The sequence below is a fragment of the Falco biarmicus genome, chromosome 3, assembly GCF_023638135.1.
Source record: "Falco biarmicus isolate bFalBia1 chromosome 3, bFalBia1.pri, whole genome shotgun sequence".
Lineage (NCBI taxonomy): Eukaryota > Metazoa > Chordata > Aves > Falconiformes > Falconidae > Falco > Falco biarmicus.
The window spans coordinates 29,331,806-29,359,195 of NC_079290.1; the positions used below are offsets into that span (position 1 = coordinate 29,331,806).

Below are 27,390 nucleotides of genomic sequence, written 5' to 3' on the forward strand. Positions count from 1 at the left end.
GTGCTCTGGAAAGATAAAGCTCTGAAACATATCAGTTTGAGCCACGTTTTTTTCTGAAATCTTGAATAAGAGTGGTCAACTGATTCTGAGAGCTGTTTTCTCAAGACTCACTGTTGGGGAACACAAGTTTGTGATTCATTGCACTAAGAGATTAAGTATTTGTTTTATACTTGATAAGAAAAAAAAATCATCTAGACTTCATATAGTTAACAGGCTGGCACTTCATTATTTCCAAATTTCCTGGTCAAGAAGCCAGGAGGCAAAGAACCACACACCCCCACTTCACAGTGAACGCTTAAATAGTCCTTTTATGTCTATGTGAGCCTCAAAACAAGTTTCTAAGGTATAATACGAGGTTCAATTAAAGAATACACCACATATCAAGAAAGTTACCACAGGACACAATTGTGACAGTGCATCATACTGATATGAGTCACACATCTATATATCCATCTTTTTTAATATACTGAACTGTGGTTCCTACATTGTGACTTTCTGTATGTTTTTAGAAACATGGTCTGCCAGTTAGAACTTCATCCTAATCCTGCTTCCTTCGTGGAAGCACACAGGCACTTACATGTAGGCAAGGCAAGCATTCCTACCAAATGATAAACAGCTGTTTTCTATCCACATGCAGTCTTTTTTTTTTAAACTATCCCACAGTTTACCAGCATTAGGATGAACAAATTTAAATAGAAGAAACAATATAAAAATTAAAATACAATTAAGGAGTTGCAATTTTAGTGTAATGGTTAAAAAACAAGAGATGCAATACTGGAGATAACCTGCAGATTTTAGTAGCTCTTTGAAAAATAAAGTAGCAAGAATACATATTAACAACAAAGAGCACCTAAATTATGAAGCCAAAACTTCATGCCAAATCATGATACAGAATATTGTAAAATTGATTGTATATATACTTCTATGATTTTCATTAAAACTCCAGTTGACAAAAATAACACTAGCCACAGCGTTATCATCTAAATTCCTTATAAATTTTTACATCCCAAGTGTCAATGCCAAACTTATCTATAAACTTAAGTTATGAATACTTCTAGATATACAGAGGCAGCTTACTAAAACATCATTTCCAACTACAAATTAGCATGTCACGCATAAGATCTCAAAAAATAAAGATACTTCCACCTCTGCTGTTCTTTTGTGCCTGGATTATAATCACATTATGTGCACACTTGCCTATCATATACCCTCTGCTCCTATGTGCAAATGTACTATTTTACATTCTTTAATTACTTCCCAAGAAAGACTACTTTATGAAGGTACTATGGCAATGCTCATCAGTGTAGTATATAAAAAAATTAATATACACACACAGTATATAGAGATATACTTATAGCTAAACTGATACGTATGTACATATGAGTGTGTATGGATATACACACTATATATATTTATATCATTATCTATTAAGAAAAAGTTTATATCTGACACTTTAAGACATTTTACAACTACTTGCACAAATAAGAGGGTCCCATAGATATCTGCATGGACGAAATTAATGCTATGCAGTATTTCCCCTAAATTCAGTCTTTAAAACAAAAACACAGATAGCCTGAATACAGCACAACATTTTCCACAAGTAATCTGTGTTCCTGTACTCAGCTTTGCAAAACAGTGTAGGAAAATCTTTTCCGTGAGAAGTATCAAGTAAGAGGTATTCATCTGTAGTGCTCACAATGTTATATTTTACTAGAAAAGTATCCTTGTATTTAATCAAAAACTTTGCATGTGGTGTATGTTACAGGCCATGGAAAATACTTTTTGTCTGTTACTTTTGGTCTGTTACTTTTGTAATAAACATCCATAACTTTTCATATCTACTTCTGTAAAGATCTTTGCCTGATTTGCTATTTCCCCCCACTCAGGTTTACACTTCAGTGTGAAGCATTTGCCTGTATGATAAGGTTTTTAAAACCTATAGAGATTATAGACTTTTTTAGTCTATAGAAAGTGTTCAAAATATACAGTGAAAACCTTATTTATTACATAAGAATACGCTTGGTTTAGAAAACCAAGCACAGGCATAGATTTTTCTTTTAAAATGCAAACCATCCTCACCACATCATTTTAGGTCAATCGCAACAAAAACAGTTACTTACATGTATTTGGATTTGAATATTACATTTTTCTGATATCAGACTGAAGACTTCCTAAGCTCCAAACATAAAAAACCCTATATGTCTCAAAACTTAAGAAGCATGATGTGAGATAGCAGAAGATTCTAAACACATTTCTCTTGTTTCTACTTGATAGGGCCAGCTGGGATTTGCTCTAGAATAAAAGCTTTGTACTGTAATTAGACACTAAAGAGGAGACCACGTACAGAGACACTAGCTTTTCACTTTCAGAGCTTTCATTCCTGCAAATCACTGCCTTTCATTGGTATGTTCAAATAAGTTGCACAGCACTGATTTTCAAGGGGTTGCATCAAGACATTTATGGATAGTGACCATTTAGATTATTCACACCTTCCTAAAAGCAGGAAAGCACTTTAGGCTGCTGAAGAATCACACATAAAAAAGGCTGGGAATTACCAGTTTCAGGGTACTGCACCTTCTTACTCCTTCCTTATCAATTCCATTTACAGCTGCAGAAAACAAGTATATAGTAACATCCCACCGTAGCTTTGGGTTCTATTCCAAGGGGCAAATGACCGAAGACAACAGGAGCATTTCTCTTACACAGAACACCTGTATGTTTTAATTTTTTGAACAAGATTAAATCTTCACAAAAATATTTTAACTAACTCTAACCTCAACTTCAAGTATCTTCAGAAGCACCACAAACTGAGAGCTGCCAAAAGGAATTTTTGCTGACTGCTCCATCAGTGGCATGAAGGACAGAAAACTGCAGGAATGGAAGAGCAAGCAGTGAAAAGCAGTGGGGCTTTTCAGTTGAATTAAACAACAACAAAAAAAAAAATCTCAACACACAAGAGCTGCCTATCCAGTCTAAAAATCTGGCATGTTTCACACAGTGATAAGGAAACAAATACGTAGGAGTACATAGTGCACACCACATACCAGAGGACTCCAACATACTTGGCATTTCTTTTCTGGTCCCCACCCCCTTTATTTTCTCCCTCACTGCTCCTATGCAAATATTACACTTGGCTTAATTTAAGTCCATCCACCCACTCACATTCATGCAACCCAAAACTGACATAGCTCATTTTGCCAAATATCCACCAGTCCCAGACCACAAGGCCAGTCAAGTAATGTTTACTACTAAAGTTTACTGCTATATTTAATACCATTAAACTTGTCAAATTACAATGTCCCAACCTGTGTAACAAGTTCTGGACATGAAATAGTCCTCCTCCTCCTAATCCTCCCCAAAGAAAAAAGGGAGAAAGTACTCTGTCTTTTTGTCTTCTACCCTAGAGTCTTCTGTTGTTCCCCTGCTGCATGTGCCATTAGCCCAGAGCATGCATCTGGTCAAGCACCAGCCCCGTGGCAGTATATACCTCAGACAGAATCATTACATCACCAGCTGAAGCTTTCTCTTGTACTTCCAAGTGTGCAATAACAAGGCCAGACATATTCAATTTCTTAGGGCTGCTAGCCCCACAAACATCCTGATTCTTTTTTTAAGAAATCCTTCATAGGTCTACTCAAGAAACACTTCCAGGCACCGAACTAATTTTTGAGGTGCCATATGTTAGCCCAAGGAAGAAACAGTAGATTCACAGTAGCCCTAAAGATCAGGGAAAACTAGTGTAATTTATAGACACCTTCTTAAAAGAAAATCAGATTAGATAATTAAAAAGCTCCTGTTGGTCTTAAAAGCCTACTCATCCGGGATAGTAGGAAATTTCTCAATAATTACTTACTCTGATATTGACTACTGAATATTGCCAAAAAGGACAGACTAATAAATGATCAGAAATGGAGGTGGAATAGTACAACAAAGCCGACAAAAGAAACAAGAAAGCAGAGTGGTATAAACAAAAACAAAAGCGCTCCTTAAAAACAGCATCTTTAACACACAAGAAATACACATTCATCAAAGAGTGCAAGTCACAGCACAGCCTGCCACCTGGCTTATCCAAGGCAGGGGTGGGAGGTGGGGGTGTGTGTGAAAGTAGCAGACATTACCATTATTCCCTTTCACAGATATCTCTTTTGCTATGTAAAACTCAAATGCGTGGTTGTCTCTCTGCAAGACTTTAAAAGGACTAAAATTTACTAAATGGCTTATTATACGTAAGATCTCTAAGTTTACCAAAATTGTTTGGAAGTAGTTATGAAAACGGGTCTCTGAACAACAGCCAAACCAACTTAGCATGAGAAAATTCCCATAAGCATCTCACAGCAATACTTCAATCAGCTACAACATACTAAGTTGAACTACACACAGAGTGGTAAATCTTAGTTCCAGCATTATTAAATGGAAAAAGAAACCTCACTCACATTTGACAGTAAATTTTAATTTGGCATCTAAATGGAAAAGTATGTCCAATAATTGATTTTGATCACATAGAGACAATTACATACACAGTTATTACTAGATGTGTATTAAATACCGTAAGATCTATAAAAGTTATTGGAAACAGGTTTTCCCTCATACTAATACACAGTTGTTTAGATGACTACCTTTTAAACCATCTGAATACCCCACAGCACAATCCATGTTCAGAAAGTAGGTGCCAGTATGCACCTCAGATGCATCCAGTTGTTCTTGATGTAACAGGACCACGTAAGACAATATAGTTAGAATGAAGATACTGTGTTCAAGTACTTCAGATAAGCAATGAAAGGCATGTCTGTTAACTCTACATACCTAGCGAGGCTGGGGGTTTTTCCTTCCCCCCACCTACTGGAGGAAGGAGCTATGTTTCTCAGGTGGAAGCAGTCCAAGTTTCCAGGTTACTTTGCCCCAGTATTACCTTTCAAGCAGAGTTTGGGACATTCTCCAACTCGGGGTGGGAAGGTAGGAGGCAGTCAGCAGTGGGGCAAGACTCAGATCATTACACCTTTTGCTGAAATTCATGCAGGTGGATTATTGTAGATATATTACAAAATACCACCATGACTGTGTAACAGCAGCTTGTTATGAGATATTCAGTAAAACATTTTATTGAATAAGAGTACAGCAAAAACAGCTGTAGCAAACCAGAGAATCATGTAGCCCTCCAGAGAACCATTAAACTACCTGCTACTCACATGGTATTTTGTGCAGATGCCACTGCTCGGGTAGGAAAATCAAATGGCAAAATATTTTCTAATTAATCTTTGGGCAACCAAACCAATGGTTTCACAATTGCATTAAGAGCAACACATACTGCAGCAATGAAACACATTGGGTAAAGCTACTGAACTACATGTGGGTTTTGACAGCTGGGGAACCTACTGGGCCACACACAAGGTGAGGGAAGGGCTATGGATGGCAATGGATGAGGTGGCCAGCCTAGGGAGTCAGGGGCTTTGCAGACTTCTCAGCAGCTACCACATGAGCAGTGAAGCAGCAACACTGCTGCCCCCAAGCTGATCTCCGGCTGCACCTTAAACCCTGTGGCAACAAGAAGCCTTCTGCATAACCTAGTGTTTGGCCCAGGCAAAAAAGAAAACCGGCTAGCTACACAGCAAACACCAACAGGCAGCTACTTTCAACAGAATAGAGACTAAGCCCCAGTGAGTAGTGTCACAGAATACATACATGTACTAGAGACTACTTTTGAAGTTCAATAAAAACTTACCAGTTTTATCAGGGACTTTTCCCAACAACTTACACATTGCTAGAAGTCTGTCACAGCTGCTGTTACACAGGAGCAAAAGAATTGACTGACTGAGCAGATAGTGTTAACTCACAACACATGGGAACATACTATCTTCAGTGTCACACACACACACAAAAAAACCCACCACACAGCCAAAACCATACTGTGAACCCTCTTTCTACCAAATCACAAGGTACATGACTGCCAATAATTTTTTTCTCCTACACTATGGCAAAAATTATAATAGTGTAGAAAAGTGTTTGCATTTTATATTGTTATTGTATTTTAAATACACATTACATATCACTAATATGTTAAATAAATATACTATTTTCTAGTATTTCATAATGATATATATGAAAATTATAGCAATTTGTACTTATAAAACATATAGCAATGTTCCCATGTGAAGGGGTGATTTTTAATTAAGAGACTGGAAAAGTAATGACTCAAATAAGAAAACAGATCATAAGAGGCATGACATTCCAGTGATGAACTGACTTCAGTCTTAAATGCTTGACATTCTAGTGAAAAATATATAATTCTATGATTCTATAAACCCACATATATGATAAGCTTTGGACAAAACATCAAGTATTTAAACAGTTCACGGAATAACATTTTTTCAGAAATTAAAAGTTCCCAAAAGAACACATGGAAGAACAGGACAAGGGTAGCATTCCCAAGAAAGTAAAGAAAAGGCAATTCTTCCTAAACTGTTTTCCATTAAAAATTTTATCAAGTGAGTTTATAATCAGCTCTGTTTATAAATAAAGTGTCATAAAGACTACCAATACATGCATTTTTACTGTCAGAATAAAACTCTACATCAGAAAATTCTATGCACACTGCCTCTGCTTACCAAGCTGAAAGAAAATACTTTGAAACTCCCACAAGAAATTGTGACACTGCTTGACTTTTTTTTAATTATGAGGTTAATCCAAATAGTCTGTTGAAGGAATTGTACTATTCTAAGGGTACCCAAATCTAATTTTTTTTTATCTTATAAATTTCAACTCAAAGAGACAGCATATATAACTGGTTTTGTCAGATAGGCACCTGTTAATCTTTAAGACTCATTAGTCTTTAGGAAACATTTCCAAGTACTGTGAACATTGATAAAAAGCCACCTTTGTCCTCAAATTAGGTGCCAATCTAATTTTCAGCCTAGTTTAGACAACAATTGTGAGTAAAACAAATATTTATGGAAATTGGTACAGGACTACAGGACAAGCTTGTAAGGTCCAGCTTTCTGATGAGAAGCACACTTAGATGCTATCCATCTTCAAAACACAACATGAACCCTTTCCAAAACTCACGTCTTGCACTCCTTCAATTAAGGCCAAATGAATGATGCAGTAGCTCCAATAAATCCATATCAACATTCAAAATGAAGTAGCAATTGAAGCACTGAGGGTTTCTTAAGTGAGAAAGGTAGCTGGAGCAAGAAAGGGAAGTTCTGAATGGCAAAGCATAAGCTCAGGTAGCAGAAAACAGCCCAGGTGGAGAACAGCACCTTGCAGCATAGCAAGTGGTGACCTAAAGTAAATAAGTAGAAATTTGAAACATATGAGACCTCTCCAGCAATAAAGCTTAAGTAGCATTCAGAAAACTTACATGCAAGGGCTGACCTGGACATCAATAAGCATCCCTGGCTTCCCTTGCCCATCTTCCTGCCTGCCCTCCTACCATTTCTAAAACAAGATTTGTAATTGTAGTGCAGGCATAAAATAAAACAAAAAACAAACTACCAAACCCAAACTCCACACCATGCAAGACTAATCTGTTATTCATTCAGAATCATTACTGATCAATCAGTATATATTTGAGATCAAGAAGCACCATACTTCAGTGCTTACTTTTACACAATATGGTGCCTTTCAGAAGCAGAACAGGACACAGATCAAGCCCCTGTTTCTTTTTGAATAGGCTGCATGTTGCAGAAAACCAAAACCAGAGTAAAGACAGAACATTTATTTAGGAGTATACTTGTGTTTCTTAAATTGCAGAAAGATGGAACAGATAGCCTTGCATGAACAAAATCATTTCTTATTCAATAGTAAGAATAAAGATGACAGAACACATGAATTTATACTCAAGAATAGAAATAAATACTAAAAAGAGGTTTATTCATGCAAGAAGCTGTATCAAGACAGCACAGATGACAGGAACATACCACACTTCAATTAATCACAACAGTGCTCAATAATTTAAAAAATTCTCTTGTACTAAGGAAGCTCTTATGTTATTATGATCTGAATGTGTGCATGAGGTTACTTTTAGAAATCGCTTAAAGCACTATATGTCTCCCTAGAGGCAGGGACAGACACTGAAAACAGCACAACACTCAAGTATGTCCTTGCTTTCTGCCTATACAAGATTATTACACATATGCCTTTTGCACAGATCTAAGAAATGCATTCCTTCAAATGAAAAAAACAATAGCATAAAACTTGCATTTTTTACATTTATGTATCATCACTATTGAGATTTTGAATTGGGTGAAGACAGCCAAGAAAATTACATATTCATAAAATGTAAGATGTCATACACCAGATATTTCAGATGGGAAAAACCTCACAGGTCACGCATCAAAAAGTAAGCAATAGTCAAAAACACTAGAACAAACAGGAAAAAAAAGGAAAAAAAAAAAAAGAGTGAATGAAAAATAACAATGAGTTTGAGATGAGGCACAAGGGAGTGGGGAATAAGGAATACATCTGTGTGTGGTGCTGCTCTCTGACTGTCTTCAAGCAGAGCAGGATAGGACAAAGTTTAAAGAGGAAGGACACCATCACTCATAAAAAGCTCAATCCCACCAGACCACACTTCCTTTGTGCTTCTGTTACAGTGGAATCTCACAAGCAGGGGATCTCTTCAGAACTGCTAGCAGCAATCCCTGGAGCTTTCTCTCTCCTTGTAGCGCTACCCATCATTTGTTCTGGAACTAGCAAACTGCCTCCCAGTTCTTTTCCACAGAAGATGAGAAAGGAACACATCAGATTGTTCTCTGCTCAAGACAGCTCAGAAACCTACTAAATCAGAAATCATGAAATACCAGTGTCAGCAGATCATAAAAAATTACTTCAAGAGCTAGCATCCATCTTCCATGAGCAAGCAACGTCAAGGATTCGTACCAGTCCCACTGGTGCCCAGGACTGGATAGGAACTTGTTAGTGGTATAATCACCAGATTGGTTTAACAATGGATAAAGACATGAAGCATTAGTTTCAAATTAGCTGCAGTTTACCCTCAAATAGACTCAGAAACATATAATTGCATCCCAAGCTAAGAATTTGTGGGCCAGAATCATCAACCTCTAGCCAGGTCAGCACAGCTGGAGGGAAGAAGAATGCTTGCCAGCCAGCGATTCTGAATCAAGTCTATCCCTCACCAGGTGTTATAACACTGGCCAATTCACTGTCATCAGGTTCCTGGGGTCTTGCTGCATTGATACTTGCTTTTAGTACTAGATCAAGACAAGAAGTCAGGGCAGAGGGGTAGGGGGGAAAATCATTTAATTGGAAGCACCCAAGTCTACTTTCAGATTTCTAACACACCTGTGTTTTGGTATTTCTCTTTCAAATAAATGTTTCCAACACTCCTGAAAGCAACACAACTTTCTTTTCTCCCATCAAAATATTCTGCTGTTTTCACACACAAAATATCACCCACCTCAAGTGAAACGTGGCCCTGAGACACACTAGCTCTGGATGTGACCAGTTCTCTCTCCTTCAAAAGAACATTTCCCTGGTGGTGCCCTGTAGCCACAGGACTCCTGTACTGTATTAGGCACTTCAGTCAAAAAAAAAAAAAAAAAAAAAAAAAAAAAAAAAAAAGACAGTAATGCTTCTGAGGAAACACGGCCAGAATGGAAACCCAGACATCCAAGCTAGAAGTCACACCAGCAGAGCAGCAATTTAACTAGATATAACTCAACACTGAAAAGTCCCAAAAATGTGAGGGTCAACACTGCTCTGTGTTCTCCCAAACTCAGTATCTTGTTTCCTGTTTTCTTCCCCCAGACAAAAGAGAGGCTAAAAAACAATACTGGAATTTCACTACAAAGACGACACAATTTTGCAGAAATTATGTTTTCATCAAAAATGCCAAGAGTAAAATGACTCAGCAGCTATAGCATGCTCTTTTTTCACGTTAATTTGGGTTATACACACACTGACAGAAGTTAACCTCAGCTTTTCCAACAACCATGTGCACAGTTCACTTGGTTTTAATTTACTGAGAACAGAAGTGTTTAAACAATCAGTATATGGGTAATAAACTACAGTTTTATAAGCCACATTTATGAGTGGAATACTCTTAGATATGTAATAAACAAAGAAAAGATGAAAGTTATCTTGCCTTTTAGATAACAGTCCTAAGGAGGGAAAGTCAACTGCAGATTTAGCATCATCAACAGCTAGAGAATTTCAGATGAAAAGAACTGTTGTATATGCATAAGTAGATAAAAAAAGATGTCCACCATTAACTCCATGCCACCCAATTGCTTTCAACTTTTATATGGATACAACCATAGTTCATTTTTGTACAAGTCAAGCAAAGTAGAACATCCTTAACAGAGCAGGAAATGAAGTTTTATTCGTTGCACAAAATAAATCAACAAAAATGTAACATCTGCTGATGACAATGAAACCACTAGCATATGCACCCAGGACTCTGATCTATTCTGTCCACCAGATGCTCCCTCCTTGTGGAAGGCTGGTAAAAAGAATTAAGAGAGTTCATTGTGGCTTAAGCAGATTTTTTTCATGCTGTTAAGTATTTTTCTAAAGTTTTACTGCAAAATCTTAATGTTCTTCACAATCAGAAGCAAATATCTAGCATGAACAACCTATAGCCCACAGGCCATATGCAGTATAGCAGGACACTTCATCCAGCTTGTTCCCTTTGGCCTCCTCTCCTAAGGCCTCAGCTGCACACCAGACGACTGCACTGGAACAGGCAGCCTGCTCCCCACGACCATTTTATCTAGGAGTCTTGTAATCTCTCCCCATCATATAATGAGCCCATTTTTAAATGCACACTGGGAAAAGGGTTGAAGAGTTTCCAGGAAAGATGGCCACTTCCCACTGCCAGAACAATGCATTTACCCCACAACCCGGTCACTGTTCACATCTGAGGAACACATGGCAGAGGACTGTCAGGAACAGGCTGAATGAATTGTATGGAGTCAGCAGCACACACTGTCTGCCATCTTTCTCAAGTCTTCATCAAGCCCTGCTGAGGTAAAACTGCAGGGCAGAAATTGAACACCTGGAATCCCATAGAGATGCAGGAAGGCAGAGGCTTCCAGAAGGCAACAGAACTACACATGGATGCAACACAGTTCAGATGATACTCACCTACAGAAAGTGTCCCAGAAGCCATGAAATATGACACTCTCCTGCCACTGGGAATAAAAAACAAACCCAAGAGAAGCCCGCCCACCCGCAGAGCTGTCAAACAGAACCCAACTGCTCCCCACAGCAGGCAGCAGAGCAGCACGGACTGCATCGATCCGGAGACCCCTCACCTCACAGAACTGCATGGAAAACCACGGTGGTTCTTTGAAAAGTAGTCCTTATTATCAACACAATTCTAAAATACCAGGACTGATGATCTTTGGGCCTAGTTCTAAACGATTATATATTACTGCTGCTGCAGCTGCTGTTAAATCATTCTGGGCAATCCTACACTAACCTGAAATAATGCTGACAGGCTGATAGGAGAGGGAGAAGAAAAAAAAAAAAAGAAAAAAAAAAACACACAAAGGTCGTAGGGAAGACACTTCACTACCTCACAAAGCCAAAACATATTTTCAGCTTTAACTGAAAATATTTGCAAATCAAGTAATCCAATCAATAAAGCCCTTGATATGACAAAATCTTCCAGAAGAATGATTCATGCATATAAAATAAAAAAAGGTAAAGTAGCTTTGCGTTATTCATCCTCCAATCAGGTACAATGCATAAGGATTTACACTGAAAATGAAGGACAACACTTGACAACATTCTGGGCTTTTTAGACCTTTGCATTTTGACAGATAGCCCTGCTAGACACCAACCAGTCCAAAGCTGACAGGTGCCCGACTAAAGGAAACCAAGCGAGGATCCACAGTAAGCCAAAGTAATGGCCTCAGGACACGGCTTCTTAGCAAGTCAGCGGCAGAACCACTAAACATGTCAAAGAGATGAGAGGATGGGAAGAAAGAAAAAAGAAATTTCATTTCTCAATAAAAGGATCAGGTTTGCTCCATCTTCTCCACAGGCAAAGAAATAAATATTTACAGTTAAATTCATGTTTATTTCAAAAGTTAGACTTAAACTAGGAATATGACTGAGACAACCAGATGGCCCAGGGTATTGTCAGCAGTACTGTACAATTTCCCTGGGGTTCCATGGCCTGTAAAAAGGTAAGACAAGTTATTTTTCCTGAGAAAAGGAAGTACACATCTAAACCTGAACATTTCCCCATTCTTCTGGAAGAAGCACAACTCACTGGGATATAGCTTATTATGGCTCATACACATTCAAAATAAAACACAATCTACATTAGTTTTTCATCAAAATTATTTAGCAGGAACCTTACAACATTTGCACTTAGAGTGGTAAGTCACAAGCGATAAGTGAATAAAGGGAATTTTTCTGCTTAAGTTCAATAAATGTATCTAATAAATTATAATCGAATCACACCCTTTCAGAGAAAACACCACTCTTTCCAAAAGGAACAAGCTATAATTTCAGAGTACATTTTGTACTTGAAAAAATTAAAAGTATTTTGTCTTTTGGAACTTAAAGATGCTTTTACCAAAGGTAGATAAATTACGGGGTTTTTCCACTACAAAATCTGTAATCATGCACATTCTGAAATAGTAGGGTTTGCTATAATGAGGAGCTAAAATACATTCCAACAAATTTAACTATTCTTTAATCTATCAACAAACGAGGAAAAACTACTTCCTCTCCAAGGAAATATTTTTAAATGCATTACCTCACCTCTTTCCCCATTAAACCAAACCAATCCAAATGCTTCACCCAACTACATGAAACAAAGCTGGATTGTAGGGTCCTGATTTCATGTCAGCTGGAGTGGGAGAAATCTGGAATTACTCCAAAGTAAATCAAGTGAGGTATTCCAGACTTACGCCAGGGAAAGCTGAATCAGAATCTGACCCTAGACTTCTAGGAATTATGCCAAAGATTATATATAAATCCTTTCACCCTATACCTTGGAACAAAGACACTGACTATTGGCATTGCATTTCCTTGCTATAAGTAGTTCAGAAACAAAGCTAACTAAAATCTGTAACAGTACAAGGATTACTCTTAATCTTTCTGCTTTATACACCTGTATTTACACAGCAGAACAGTTTCTCTGTACCTGATAAAGGTAAATATACCACTTAAATGTTAGTATTTGCACCTGCCTTAGTAAACCTATTTTCTGGAATGTAAATCAGCAAAGTTGTGGGATCTGAGTTTCAACCCTTAAATCTACTTGCCCACCTGCAGAATTAAAATAAATAAATACTTCTGTTGGTTTCTACTTTCAGTAATCAAGTGTATTGAAAAGACTAACCTTGGGGTTGTTTTCTTATAAACTTGAAAAAAAAAAACAACAAACTTCTGCTCTGAAATTTAATTCCATAGTAACAGTATTGCAGCAATCACTGTGTCTCTGCTCCTGTGAAAATGGGTTCTTTTCCAAAAAATTCAAGAAAACATAGGATGACATCATCCCCAAGTAACAGTTCACCAAATTAACCACAGCAAAAAAGAACCAACCAACTTCTAGCTGATGCATCACCACAAACAGTGAAGACTTACGCTGCGACAACCTTGTTCTGAAAACAGCTGGTGCAGGTTTGAACCCCGAGCTGTGTAACTGCTAGCAATGCCACTTGGCCTTAAATTTTAAATTCAGTTTTTCATCAGTGATGTACAAGCCAGCTTCCACCCTCTAAACACCTTAGTCCATACCTCAAGGAAGCAAATAGACTATGACAGTGAGTAACAGGTCTGCTGGCTGGCTAACACAAACCGATTTGGTTAGTTACCTGCCCAGGACTATCCCATAGCACACTTCCTCAAATAGATGATATTTTGTATCTTCCTCTTAGCTCTACCCATAGATAGTCTCCCAAAACAAACTGACAGATTTGTATTATAGTTTTAAATGTTGGCACTCAGGATACTTAATACATAATGATTTTGGAAACATGTAACATGCAAGTTTCTGGCAAGATGCTGTGCCATTTTCCCTGTAACTTTGATGTGATATAGTTGTACATATCTATATGTGACAGGCAGTATCATAGAAAGACTAATAAGCTCAGAAGCATGTGTCATTGTACTCAAAAGAATCACTCTGAAGCAACTCCTATTAGCAGTTTCCTTAAGTTTATTCGCAATGCAACAGTTTGTTAAACTCTAGCACACCTCCATGTATGACCTGCCAAAGCAGCTGTGTTTTAGAGGTTAAAAGACTTTGAAGTGCAAGACATTAAAAGTATGAGATCTAGAGCCAAAGGACTATCTTCAAGGGTACCTATGTCAGAAGTGAACTTCTGGAAACCAGCAGCCCTGTCACCTTTTGGAGGTACCAATAAATTTGATAATTTTTTTTTTACCAGCTGTCCAGAAAGGTTGTGGAGTCTCCTTCTCTGGAGGCATTTAAAACCCACCTGGACACAATTCTTCTGTGCAACCTGCTCCAGGAGAACCTGCTTTACAGGGGGTTGTCCTTTCAAACCCTGACCCTTCTGTGATTCTCCAACATAAGCGCTCAGAGTTGGTTTTAGAAAAAACTCCTGTACATAGAGACACACCCTCTTTGTACTCATACATATCCCAGAGATAGCAAATAGTTTAAATTTAACACATGTAACCTCATCTGAAATCTATGACCATGTGTAAATCACTAGTGTCAGTGGGAGGTATTAACAATTTTTTCTACCTACTAACCTGTTGACTTTTCTTTTTAAACATACCACATTAAGCTGCACACTGAAAGCAATTCTAGTGTATTCATATTCAATCCACTACAACTTTGAGACTTAAAACGTACTCTGAAGTTCTAAAACCCAAGTTACAATGGTCATCACTGCATTAGCTCTCATATTTAACGTATTATGCCATCCATTTCCTTACTATGATGTTGGTTTGCTACATGTAACCCCTTCAATTCCCTAGCAGCACAGCTAGTTTAAAAGGAGAAGGGGGGAAAAACAATGAAAAGGTACAGGATACCATTTGCCAAGGGTTCAACCTGACATCGTTTCCAAGTTCATTTTGCAGGTAGAAATCCTCTACATAATCTCCCTCCCCTTCACTCCCCACACAGTAAATTCAGCTGATCTGATCTATAAACAACCATATCATTCACAATCTTAATGCAAACTTTCTAGAATGTAGCTGTACTACGTAGTGTAAATACTCTGTCTGGGGTCTGCACTTTTCTAGTGATTACAGAAAACGTGAAGATGGTCTATGAAAGACCTCCAGAAGAAAAAAATTATTTGGTTGATTTGAGGGAAGGAAGGGAAGAAGTTAAATATACATTTGACTACCAATCAGCTGGGCATATGTCACAGTGCCTACCCACAAAAGTCAGAAAACAGCCCTGCACTGCTATCATTACCTTACTAAAAAGTGGAATAACAGTGAAATTATGACTGTAACATATGACATATATGAAAATACATGAAGCAACTGTTTATCTATGTACTATGTTCTATTCATATTTCCTGTCCCAACTGTTCCTCCTTACCACCAAGCAGTAATGGAGAACACTCAGATTGGAAGGTGTCGTTAGTATGCATAGATACATACACACACACATGTATAAAGAACCAACTTTCTACACCAATGCAGCACAATGCTGCTTCCTCACATGTAAAGTAACATCATAATCCCCCAAGCAAAGAAATCTAAAGCAACAAAGCAGAAAATGGGGAACTATGGTTTTAAATGAGTAAAAGAAGCAGTACTAGCTTCCTCTGAGACGCAAGCTCTTTCTCTCCACATGGGCAACACACTGAACTGCCAACTTTTGAACTATTTCACAAGCAAAGTGGGAAAAACAACAGAAGGGTGATATCTATGGTTAAGTGCCACAAATGTGTAAGACTGCTCACTAAAGTGACACTGTATTGCAGGACAGAACTCAGATGAGCACAGAAACATGATTACCCACACAGAAAACAGAAGCACCTGCTTTCAGTTAAAATAAATAATACAGATTTTGTTAACACTGGCATTTGGCATAGGTTTATAAGTTTTCACGTACATGACTAAAGAGAAATATGCATATTTGGGGGTCAGGCAGTATTACTGGCTATTGGCATACATAATTTGATTTCTAATTTATTGGGTTTTTTTAAATAGAATATAAGTTGCCAGTGGCAAGTTACAGTCAAATACTAGAATCAATTTTAGAGAATTATGGAAGCAAAAATAAAAAGAGGAAGGGGGGAGAGACACAGCGAGAAATGGATTAAAATTACTATTAACTTGCACCCTATTTGATAACAATTAAATATTCTCAACAATATGTGAGTTTCCACAGCTAAGGCATGGTGAAACACTTTAGCCAGGCTTCTATACCAACAAATCTCTACTCCTAATACACTCCAGCTCCAGGGAAAGTCTCAGATTGATACCTAGCTCTTGTTTTCAGAAACTGTAGCCCATATTCAACAAGCTCGTAACACTTCAGTTTTCAGCAAATAAAAAGAATTATTTTCCATCAACAAATACAGTATTGAGAAGAAATACATGAACATGTTTATGAACATTTGTTGATTTAATGCTAGATTTTGAGATTCTGAATTCTCACCATGTTATTTATCAACCAGCTCAGTTTTGAAAATGGATCTGGTCTGCTTCTTCACTCTCTAGTTGAGCTGAAATTGCTAAGTGACATGGCATTGCAATAAACAGACAGCAGGTCTTGAATATTCTCTAGTCCCAGAAGAAGCTTCTTTGGGAAAAAACGTTGGCTATCATTCTGAAAGGTCAGTTCAGTAGGTCAGCTGACAGCCACTCCATATATAATTTCGTGGGATGAGACTGATCAGACAAGGGTGCATTCAGACAACAGAGCTAAGCAGAGCTGAGCCTTTCCTACACTTCCTTGTATGCCATCTTTGACCCTCCCTGGAACACCCAGCAAGCTAATTCAACATACTAACCCAGAACAAAGAAAGAAATCAAGCAACTTCACAATATGGGGGCTGATCCTGTTTTCTGCAAGATAAGCAAATTGTCCAATTCTCCTTACAGTAAGACACATGCCAGTGCATGTGGGAAGTAGGCTAAAGCTGGAAGCAAAATGGAAGGCACTGAGCGAGCTCCATCAGACAGGTAAACTGAAGGACAGACAAGAATCAAGGCAAAATACTCAAAAACCTGAGAAAAGCTGCTGAGATACAGTTTTGGCAAAAACTTAAGAAATGTTATTTTACAGAATTTAAGTCTCTTCTTCCTCTGTCAGTCTTCCCAACATGGAAGACTGAAGAGGTTACAAAAAGAGGAATCTAATTCTACAGCCAAAATACCAAAGCACAATTATAGCTAAACAGGAGTTCCAAGCAGAAAGGAGGAAACAAATTAGGAAGTCAATGCCCACATTTTCAGAGTTAAAAAAAAAAAAACCCTTAGAAATAAAAAGCAAAAAATGGGGCAATAAACAAAAATAAAGGGGGAAATGAAGTGTCTGCCCAAAAGCCAAAGGCTTTTAAGCAGTACAAAATCAGAAACGCATCACACAAAACCGTGATTTCTGCAGAAATATGAGTTGATCCAGAAAACTGCAAGCCCCATATCCACATCTGTTTTAGAAATATGAAACAAAATACCTGTGTTCTAGTAATCTGCTCTGAAGAAAAAATAATAATAGTTTTCAAAGCATAGGAGAAAATATATTAAACTACTAAGACTGAAATATTATCACAGTTTCAAGAAATTCAGCACTATTCCCCAAAAGATTCATAAATGTGGAAAACTACTCCAATGTGTCCAAAATTAGGATTGTAGCTTTCCAAAACAGGGCATCCTGACAAGGTCCCACCAAAACAAATGAGAGATTTCTCAGCTAGTCAGGTGTTCCGAGGCAAATGAATTAAATTATGCATGTAATCAGATGACGGCAGCATGCTTAAACAATGTATTTGGAATTACCTGTAAAGAGCTATGAAAGCCTAAAGGATCACTACCCAAAAAAACACCCCTCCTCCCCACACCTATCAAGTGGCTTTGATGTTTTCTCACCTAACCTATTTATTCATTTGGCTGCCCCAGCCTTCCTCCACGTGCCACACCTTTCCGAATTATCCTTTCCTCTTGCTGTTTGGGAAACCCAGCCATCTTCAACTGATGTTCCACATAAGACCAACTAACTTCAAAAGGCGTGCTCCAAACACATTCCTCGTGCTAAGCTAACACCACCTTAAATCTGATATAGATTGTGAAGTGCCTACTTCTGCAAATAGGCTTGGGACTCTACAGAAAGTCAGAGAGGACTCCAAAAGAGCTCTCTTGGAAACACACATACCAGGCAACCACCCGGTTAACTCAGACTTTACCTGCTGAAGGAAGAACATTGGAGCTAGAGTCTCTGCCACTGCAGGGTTGTTTAACAGCCTACAGAAAGGTCATATATTAAATGACATACAGAGCTAGCACCACACAAGCACGTGAAAAAGAGCTTAGCCTCCAGACCTGGGACACCAATTTGGAAGTTAAAATGAAGTTCATGTGCACTTATATGTATAAAGAATTAAAACTTTAATGTATATAACCCACGTTTATACATAAGTAAATATATTTCTGTCCTTGAATTGAAAGGACAATTGAATTGTTTTTTTGGAGAGCAATGAGATGTTTTAAAACTTTAGAAGCTTTATTTCCTCTTTGCCAAGACCACGTTTCCCAACACACAACAGACATCTTAAAAGACAATGAGCCAGTCTAGGCCAATATAGCCAAACAGTAACAAAAAACACAAATAATCTGTAATCCTATATATTTTAAGTTTTAGAAAAGTAAAAAAGCAATTCAGAATATATCACAAGAAGCCTAGTCCACACGCCTAAGACAAATCCACTGCATGAGTACACTAAAAGATATGAAATGCCACAAATCATGGCAACGCAACTAGGAACTTGACGTCTTGAACTTCAACAAAACCCCAAGAGTTGACAGGCATTACTACTTCTAGAAAAAAGCTGGTTTTGAACAGTGGTCCTCCACCAGTATAGCAGCTATAAGATTGCATGTCCACATCCAAATAGCTTTACAGCTACCAGCACTGCATTATGAAGACTGTTTCAATCGTTTTATTGCAAACTGAAGCAAGCCATCAGTTTAAAAAGAACTCGGGGGACAGAAGCAAGAGAACGGGATTTTAGAGCTAGACTTCTGTATTGTGAAAAGTAGAAACCTCCTACTCTCTACAGGTATTGAATTAGGTTCCCACAGTACTTCCCAGCACAAAAAAATTGTGGCAACACTATGAGGTGCCTATGCATGATGAGACCATATCTTGAGGTTTGTCACTATGAAGAACATAAGGACTTGTTCATGCCTAACAAAGACATTCCATCACGACAATCTGAAGTGCTGCTGTGCTGCTAAGTTGTGCCAGTGTCCGTTACCTTCTTTGTTAATCACTACATCCCCATATGCCTAAAATTCTTCCAATTCACTCTGAAATCTTCTTGGCAAATAATCTCATACCAGAACATTCTGCTGTTTATAGAGTTGAAGACACTGCTGGAAGTAGGATATATTAATTTGCTGTTTCCTCCATTCCAAATACATAGATATCAAGTGCTGGTACTTGCCTGTAATATGGGACCTGCATGACTACCACAGACAGTTTTCCTTTTTCTAGTTTGAGAGAGATTGCATTCTGAGAGAGCAATTCCAGAATGTCAGCAGAATGTTTGCTACTGAACTCATTAGAAAATGAACAGTGATAAAAATCTATCATTCTGGAAGCTAGATTCTGCTTTCTTACCACGTAAACTTTTTCCTGAACCCTTTGAAAACAGGGACATAACTTTACTACAGTCTCAGAAAATACTAGAGGGATGTGTTTTTATAAAAGGGACAGCAGAAGTGGTGCTTGCATCATGTCCATAATTAGATGTTTCACGAGATGACTACTGTCATAGACACGCTAACTATGAAAAGCATAGAAGCAGGATTAAATGTGGTTTAGATATAGACTTTCTGAACCTAGACAGCCAGAACACTTCTGAAAAAAACGCAACTGGTTTAGCGGGATTCACCATGCTCCTAATCTCAGACCGTACCATGGCTGGTGATCACAGAGTACCCATTCTATTCACAACTCACACAAGACAACTGTTCTCATTAATTTCAGTTAGCAGCCGGAGCTCATCAGCATGTGCCTAGAGTATATTTTCTTTTTAGTGTCACCCAAAAGATATCTAGCTGATTAGTTTTGAGACCACCCCATGATGGAGGTCAAAGAACAGTAAGCCTGGACAACTAGATTTCTTCAAAAGCACAAACTTACTACACCACAAAGAGGTACGCAGAGAAGGTCTTCTCCAGAAAACAACAGTCACACTGAGAAGGGGCAACATTTACTTACTAGATACTATTACTCCAGCTGCTACAAGCACTGAAGGGAAAACTGAACTACAGAGACAGCTCCTGGAAGCCTCCTTATTTTGCAACACCTACACCAACATAGAGCCATACCCTTGCCTTGCATTCTCTTCATTACACTTCATAGTTTGCAAAATGCATCCATTTGAGCACAAAAAAAAAAAAACAAAAAAACCCACCTACTGAAAATCATTGGTGTTACACAATCTCAAATACATTTTGTAACAATGACCAGACTGATTTTAGAGTCAGAGATTCATTTAGGTTGGAAAGGGCCTTTAATATGAGCAAGTCCAACCATTTTTACAAGATCACTCTTGAAATGAACCGCATTCAAAATCTGAGCTCCTTAATAAGAATACAGCCCCAACTACATTTTTGACTGCTTTTCTGTTCCTGAATCTGCTACCACAGTAAACATGCCTAACACAATGTATTTAGCTTCTCTTTTTAAACACATACAATGTTCACATTTGCAGGACTAAATATTTCAAGGAATGAAACCATCAAGTTTTAAATCTTTCTAATAAACATTTAATTTTCAGCCAGTGGGAGACAAGCTGGCAGAGAGGAAGGGAAATACATCTTCATTATATGTGTACTGTCACAATAAAGAGACTGGGAAAATGTTACCACAACCAGAAAGTTCAGTTACAATGGGTACTCATATGTTCCCTGCCTTGCTCAGTCCAATGTTTGGCTGCTCGGAAAAGTATCCTCCTAGTCATATCCTTCTCACATAAAGCATCACATGTATTCTCAGGATACTGGGACAGTTTATCATGCCTTGTCCTGATGGGTGTTTTTAGGAGCTAGGTACAACACGGTGGATGAAGACATCACCCAGTATTGCATGGAAAAGAAAGCAAATAGTGCTTACTATCCTAAGTCTTTGTTAGCAGGAACACCTATAAGCAAGGCTCGCCCACACTGACTGATCACTAGGATTAGGCCCCGATTGTCCCTCTATCTTTGTCTGTAGGCAGCTTGCCAACATCAGAGGCTCTCCTAGGAGCCAGGCACAAGTACAGAAGGAATCAAGTGGGACCACTGATATCTTTCATCATAATCAGCGTCAGACATCTGAAATCACCATTACTTAGCCCTGAAAAGGACTTCGAAAAGAAATATGCTGACAAATCCACATGAAAATAATCCAGAATTACTAACATGGTAACTGGCACTTAGGCAAGCAAGCCAGCTGTTCAGGTTGAGGCAACAGAATGGAAGTGGAAGGGCTTCTGCAGCTAGAGTATTAAGAAATGTGCCCACAGGCACCTTCTGAACAAATTCACAAAGGCAATTTCTTCTTTTGCAAGCAAAATTACTGCAATCTAAAAAAGCAAATACCTTGCTTTTAAAGTCTTTCATATGAAAGTGCTCGGGGGGGAAGTAAACTAATGGTCCCTCTTACTTGCCCAGCTAGAACATATGAATATTAATTCAGCTTTAAGCAAAACTGTTCAGTATCACCTCTTCAGCCACTCAACTGAAAACACTGGAAATACAAAGACAACAAATGTCTGAACCAAATGCTGCAAGGCCTTTTCTAGCAGCTGTTACAGCCTGCCTTTACTGTTTCCTCTGTTAGAAGAGTAAGTTTGCTACATGTTTTTGCAAGAGATTTGTGGGATGTGGTATTTGTCCCTTAGAAAGATCATATCCTTGAAAGAGAATCTCCTACCTAAAAATACTTCTTTTCACATCAAACAATCCATAGAAAACATATAAAAAAATGGCATAAAACCTAACCAAAGTCCCTCCCAAACCTTCGGAAAAGGTTAAACTACAAGTCCATTTACACAAAGGATTTTGTTGCAATTAAAAGTAATATGGGAAACTGTTCTTGTTACTTATATATACATATTTGTATGCACGCACACACAGAAACAGACAAAATCCCCTTTGTTAAATTAAGCTATTAAAACAAATACAAGGAGCATGAACTGGCTGATTAATGATTAATTTCATATTCATAATTTACCTGCGATTATAATTCAATATTAGCCAACAACAGTTTGCTTCCTGTACTTTAATCTTCACCTTAAACTTTGCATACAAGTGTTAAAATTTCATATCAGATTTACTGACTAAAGATACCATTATGAAAATGAGTAATTACCAAATGAAAATATTTCAAACAAAGACCTCTAGCTTCTACAGAAGCAAATGAAAAGCAGAAAGGTGGGCCACTAAAGACTGTTAGTCCTCTGACTTAAGTCTTACCATACTTCTGGCGTCACTGAACAACATACATATACACTCAAACAGAAAAAACAGTACCATTTGTCCATACAGCCACATTCAGTTGAACTACTACAACCCAGGTGAGAAGAAACACAGCAAAGCACTGCTTCAGACCTGGAGCTAGCTTTACCACCCAAGCAAAAACTTCATATAATTATACCCTAAAACACAAGCCTTCTGTCTTCATTTTCAAAGCCCTTCATAACCTGCCTGCACACCCTATCTACCATCTTAATCATTTCCCAGTCAAGATCCATTTCTGCTTTCAGCATTCTTTGGTGGCAGTCTCTACTGACTGTCAGATAAGAATATGCGTCTGCTATTCTGATATGCATGCTCATAGGCTGTTTCTCCACTGTTTCCACAAAGTTATTATATTCCTTCAAAACCTTCTTTGTAATGCCTCATAAAAGGAACAGTGCTTAATTGTCTGTATGCTGATCCAAACAACTTCTTGGTTTCCCTGTGCTTGTATCTAACAGTCTTCCCCGATTCCATTCTTAGTTATCCTTGGGGTAGAAAGAGTTTTCATCTTCATAGTGCATCAGCATATTCCTGATTAAATATATGCTGATTAATATATGCTGATTAAAGGCAATGACTCAAAGTGAAATAGTAATACAGATAATACATTTCTCCTTGAGTCTCCTCATTTGCGTCAGTACCAAGACTTAAAACCACAGAATTCAAGGTTGAATATAAGGAAGATTAGTTCTGTGGTTAGTTATGATGTCAGGAAGGTGAAGGAAACAGACACAGTCTTGTCCTTCCCAATTTGCAGTCTGAATTTAAGCCTCTGGTTCAGGCACTGAAATATGATGGCATGGAGTGGGGAAAAGAAATGAGCAAAAAACTTCAAACAGCTTTATATAACAACAACAAAAAAAGCATAGGAAAAAAAGTTAAGGACAAAAAAAAAAAGAGAAAAATCCTAGGAAGAAACAGAGCATCAACAGAGGTTTAGCATTGGAATTTCAATTCTAGATAAATGTCCCAAGAAGAAAAAAAATAGATCTTTAACCACCCTCTAAAACAATACATAGCAATCATAAAGAAAACCTCATGGGAGTCAATGACTATAACTTAAAAAATACAAGTCAAGTGTATTTCAGAACCATGTTTAAGTGTGTAAGAACTTATTTCAAACTGTACTTACCACCATATGTTTGGTACCAAACACATGAAATAAACGGTCATACTTAAAGCTCAGTGCTGCAAAGGATTATGTTCAGGAGCAATAAAACAGACACAGTTGCATTAAGCTGACAGACATCAAAAAGAAATACAAAATGCCTCACACCCAATTTCTACTTCAATTACTGGCACTGACCAAATTCATAACCAAAAGAGCACGTACAACAGAACACCACTTTCACCACTGCAAAGTTCTATTCCTGATGCACTTCAGCGTCATTTTCTTATAAAGTAGCCATATTTATTTAACATTGTGGGTTTAGAAGTACTAGTATCACCTGTAGAGAAGGAAAAGAAGAAAAGCACAGAAAAGAGGGGAAAAGCAATGACCTTCAAAACACTCAAAAGTCAAAATTAACTGAAAACACCACTAATTCTACACTGTGGGTTTTGCGTATCACTGGTGAACTTACCACATACATTTCTGCTTAGAAAAGGAGAATAGTGGCATAAAACTAGAAGCTGAGCAGTTGCTGTCTACTCCAGACATTTATCTCAGCTAAAGAGATACTGCAATAGCATAAACAACAAAAAAACCAAAACTAACACTGAAACTGAACAAACAATGACAGAGCATCACAGTAAAGTACAGATGTACTAAAGCACTCCCAGAGGGCTGATACTCTTCAAAAACATACAAAGGCAGAGAGCTTTTTGTTCCCCAAAATCTGCAGGGTCCACTGGACAATAGCTTGAAATAATGTAATGTATTTTAACTCCCATACATCTTCCAAATACACGTTTTTAAATAGCTTGTTTCCAAAGAATACATGTCACACTAAACTGAGGTCAGAAACCTTTATTTTTTCGCTCAGGTGAAGTTATACATGTGCTCATTAGAGGCTTCACCTGAGGAAGGAAATGCAGGATCAAGCCAATCCATTTTTGAGAACTAAACTAAACTTTCTTGCTGATCATCCTATTCACTGATATGAAGTTCTTAGGAGAACAGTTCCTGCTGGAGCTAAATTCACTGAAAGTTCATTTTACTACCATCTTCCACAGAAATATTTTATTTCATTCAGGTTTCTTAATTCATTTATTACAAAGAGACTTTTGTACAATTAACAGTTGCACAATGACAATTTTTTTTAACCAAGTACACAAAAGAATTTGTCAGAACATTTTCTTTTGATAAAACACTTTCAAATAGTAATTTAAGAAATAAAATTCAAGCTGTCATCTATTTAAACCATATCCTCAGAAAACAGCATAAAAGAGTTTTCATTTACATTCCTGTTAGTCAAAGATAATCCTTCAATGGCACAGACCCAAATTTTACCCTCCTGAGCGTACATGCCACTGAATAATTTGTTCAAATGTCAGTTGCAATTTTCAAAAATCCTTTCTTGCCTCTGAATCTTAAACATCTGTAACAAATACTTGTTTTGAAAGTGCTTTACATGCATGACACTTGACCTTTTGCTGTATGCACTACAAAATTTAAGGTTCAAATACCATGCAAGCAGGAAATCTCATCATTCTGGCAGTAGCCATCTGCATGGTCCAATATCAAATATTAGTTCTGGGTTGCACAAAGTTATGGGCTACAAATCTTTCTCTGCAACTTCTATAATTAGTTGCAATTTGCTGCTGCTAAAACACATTTCTCATGGAACATCTAACCTGGAAATCTTACCTTAACATTGAAAGGTACAGAGCATTTGGCTGTTTGTGTGCATACATGGGTGTATATGCACATGCACGTATACACATAGATTAACTGTAACTACAGAATGCAAGCACACACTTTGTGGATGGCACACCTAGGACTAGAGATCTCTACTCCAGTAACAAAGGTCTTTTAGCTCTGGAACTGTAGAAGAATATTACAAGCAATATCAAACATAATGAGAAGTGTTTTCCAGTGTTCTTGATGGCTTATACCTCATTGATGTTAAACGCTGTCATGGTTTAACCCCAGCCAGCAGCTAAGCATCACGCAGCCACTTGCTCACTCCCCCTCACCCAGAGGCGTGGGGAGGAGAATCGGAAACGAATGTACAAGTCAGGCATTGAGATAAGAACAATTTGATAATTTAAACAGAATAAAGAGGTAAGGACAAAAATAATAACAGTAACAATAATAATAGTAACAAAATGGAAAAAGGGGAGGGGGGGGAAACGGGTAAAGCAAAAGCTGTGCAGGCAAGCAGAGCAAGAAATTCATTCACTGCTTCCCACGGGCAGGCAGGTGTTCGGCCATCCCCAGGAGAGCAGGGCTCCCTCATGTGTAACGGTTACTCGGGAAGACAAATTCCATAATGCCAAATGCCCTCCTCTTCCTTCTTCTTCTTCCCCCAGTTTATACACTCAGCATGACGTCATATGGTATGGAATACCTCTTTGGCTAGTTCGGGTCACCTGTCCTGGCCATGTCCCCTCCCAATGTCCCATGCTCCTCCAGCCCTCTCGCTGGCAGGGCCCAAGGAACTGAAAAGTCCTTGATTCAGTATAAACATCATCCAGCAACAATTAAAACCATCAGTGTCCTATCAACATTGTTCTCACATCACAGCCAAAACACAGCACCATACTAGCTACTACGAGGAAGGTTAACTCCATCCCAGCTGAAACCAGGACAAATGTTAACAGCTCAGCAAGTACCCTAACAAACACTTGGGAGCTTTGCACAAATTGTAACTTTCTTTTGCATGACCCTTAATATAACTAGAGGACTCCATGTTGAAATTTAAATGTGAACAAGGCTCAACAACAAAGAAAACAACACACACCACCCTGACTACAAAAAAAAAAAAAGTTCAACATCAACATACTCAAGTATTTTTTGTTAACTACGTTTCACATATAACAAAATCAAGCCACTGTGTATTTCAGCTTCATTGTGTCAGAAGGAGGTCTTTCCTGACCCTGTGGAACAGTATAAGGGACAACTTACTGCAAGCAACTAAACCAGAAGCCCTTTGAGACCTCTACGTGTAAGAAGTCTTCCAAGTACACTCAAGCAAGTACTGTAACTTCTGAAGGGAAGAGTTATGCTCCAGGATCTTTAAAGCACTCCTTCAATAACACCTTTTGAAAAATACCCAATGCTCAGCAGTGCTACACACAGCTATCTCAAGCAACTAGCACTGCTTCTGCTGGAAGCATGCAGGATGCAATATTGCTCTTGAAATTAATTTCTTGTCTAGTCATAGGAAAATTCTGGCAGAGCACTACTAACACGCTTTTACATCTGCAAGAACACAGCTACAGCTAATAAAGAATTAAAAATAAGCATAAAGGAAGATACTAGCCATGATGAGAACAAGAATATAAGCCTCTCAGAAAACAAAAGGGTCCACGACTTCACATGTCTGATTCTTCAGATGGTTTTAAATAAAGTGACCTATAGAACCTATTATTCATAACAACCTCTCAATGTTAGAAAAGCATTCATTATATTTCTTACCTGAGCTCCATCCTTTAATTTTAAGATGCATTCCATTGTATTGATAGTGATGACAACTGGTTCTGATCCCAATTTTGTCCATGGTACATGAATCCGAAGTTCATGAATATGCCCACTTAAAAAAGTAAACGGTAGTTTCAGCTCCTAACAAAGAGAGG

General features: G+C 38.0%; 1 protein-coding gene across 7 annotated transcripts in view; it reads right to left on the reverse strand.

Moving 5' to 3' along the window:
* Window positions 1–27,390, reverse strand: part of VPS13B (vacuolar protein sorting 13 homolog B) — a 477,114-nt gene that overhangs the window by 441,100 nt on the left and 8,624 nt on the right. For all 7 annotated transcript variants that reach the window (XR_008820995.1, XM_056333224.1, XM_056333225.1 and 4 more), the window contains exon 3: window positions 27,233–27,376. Coding sequence is in view for 6 of the 7 variants with exons in the window: in XM_056333224.1 (XP_056189199.1) it covers window positions 27,233–27,376 (144 nt within the window). In the remaining variant the exon portion in view is untranslated. The remainder of the gene's footprint in view (window positions 1–27,232; window positions 27,377–27,390) is intronic.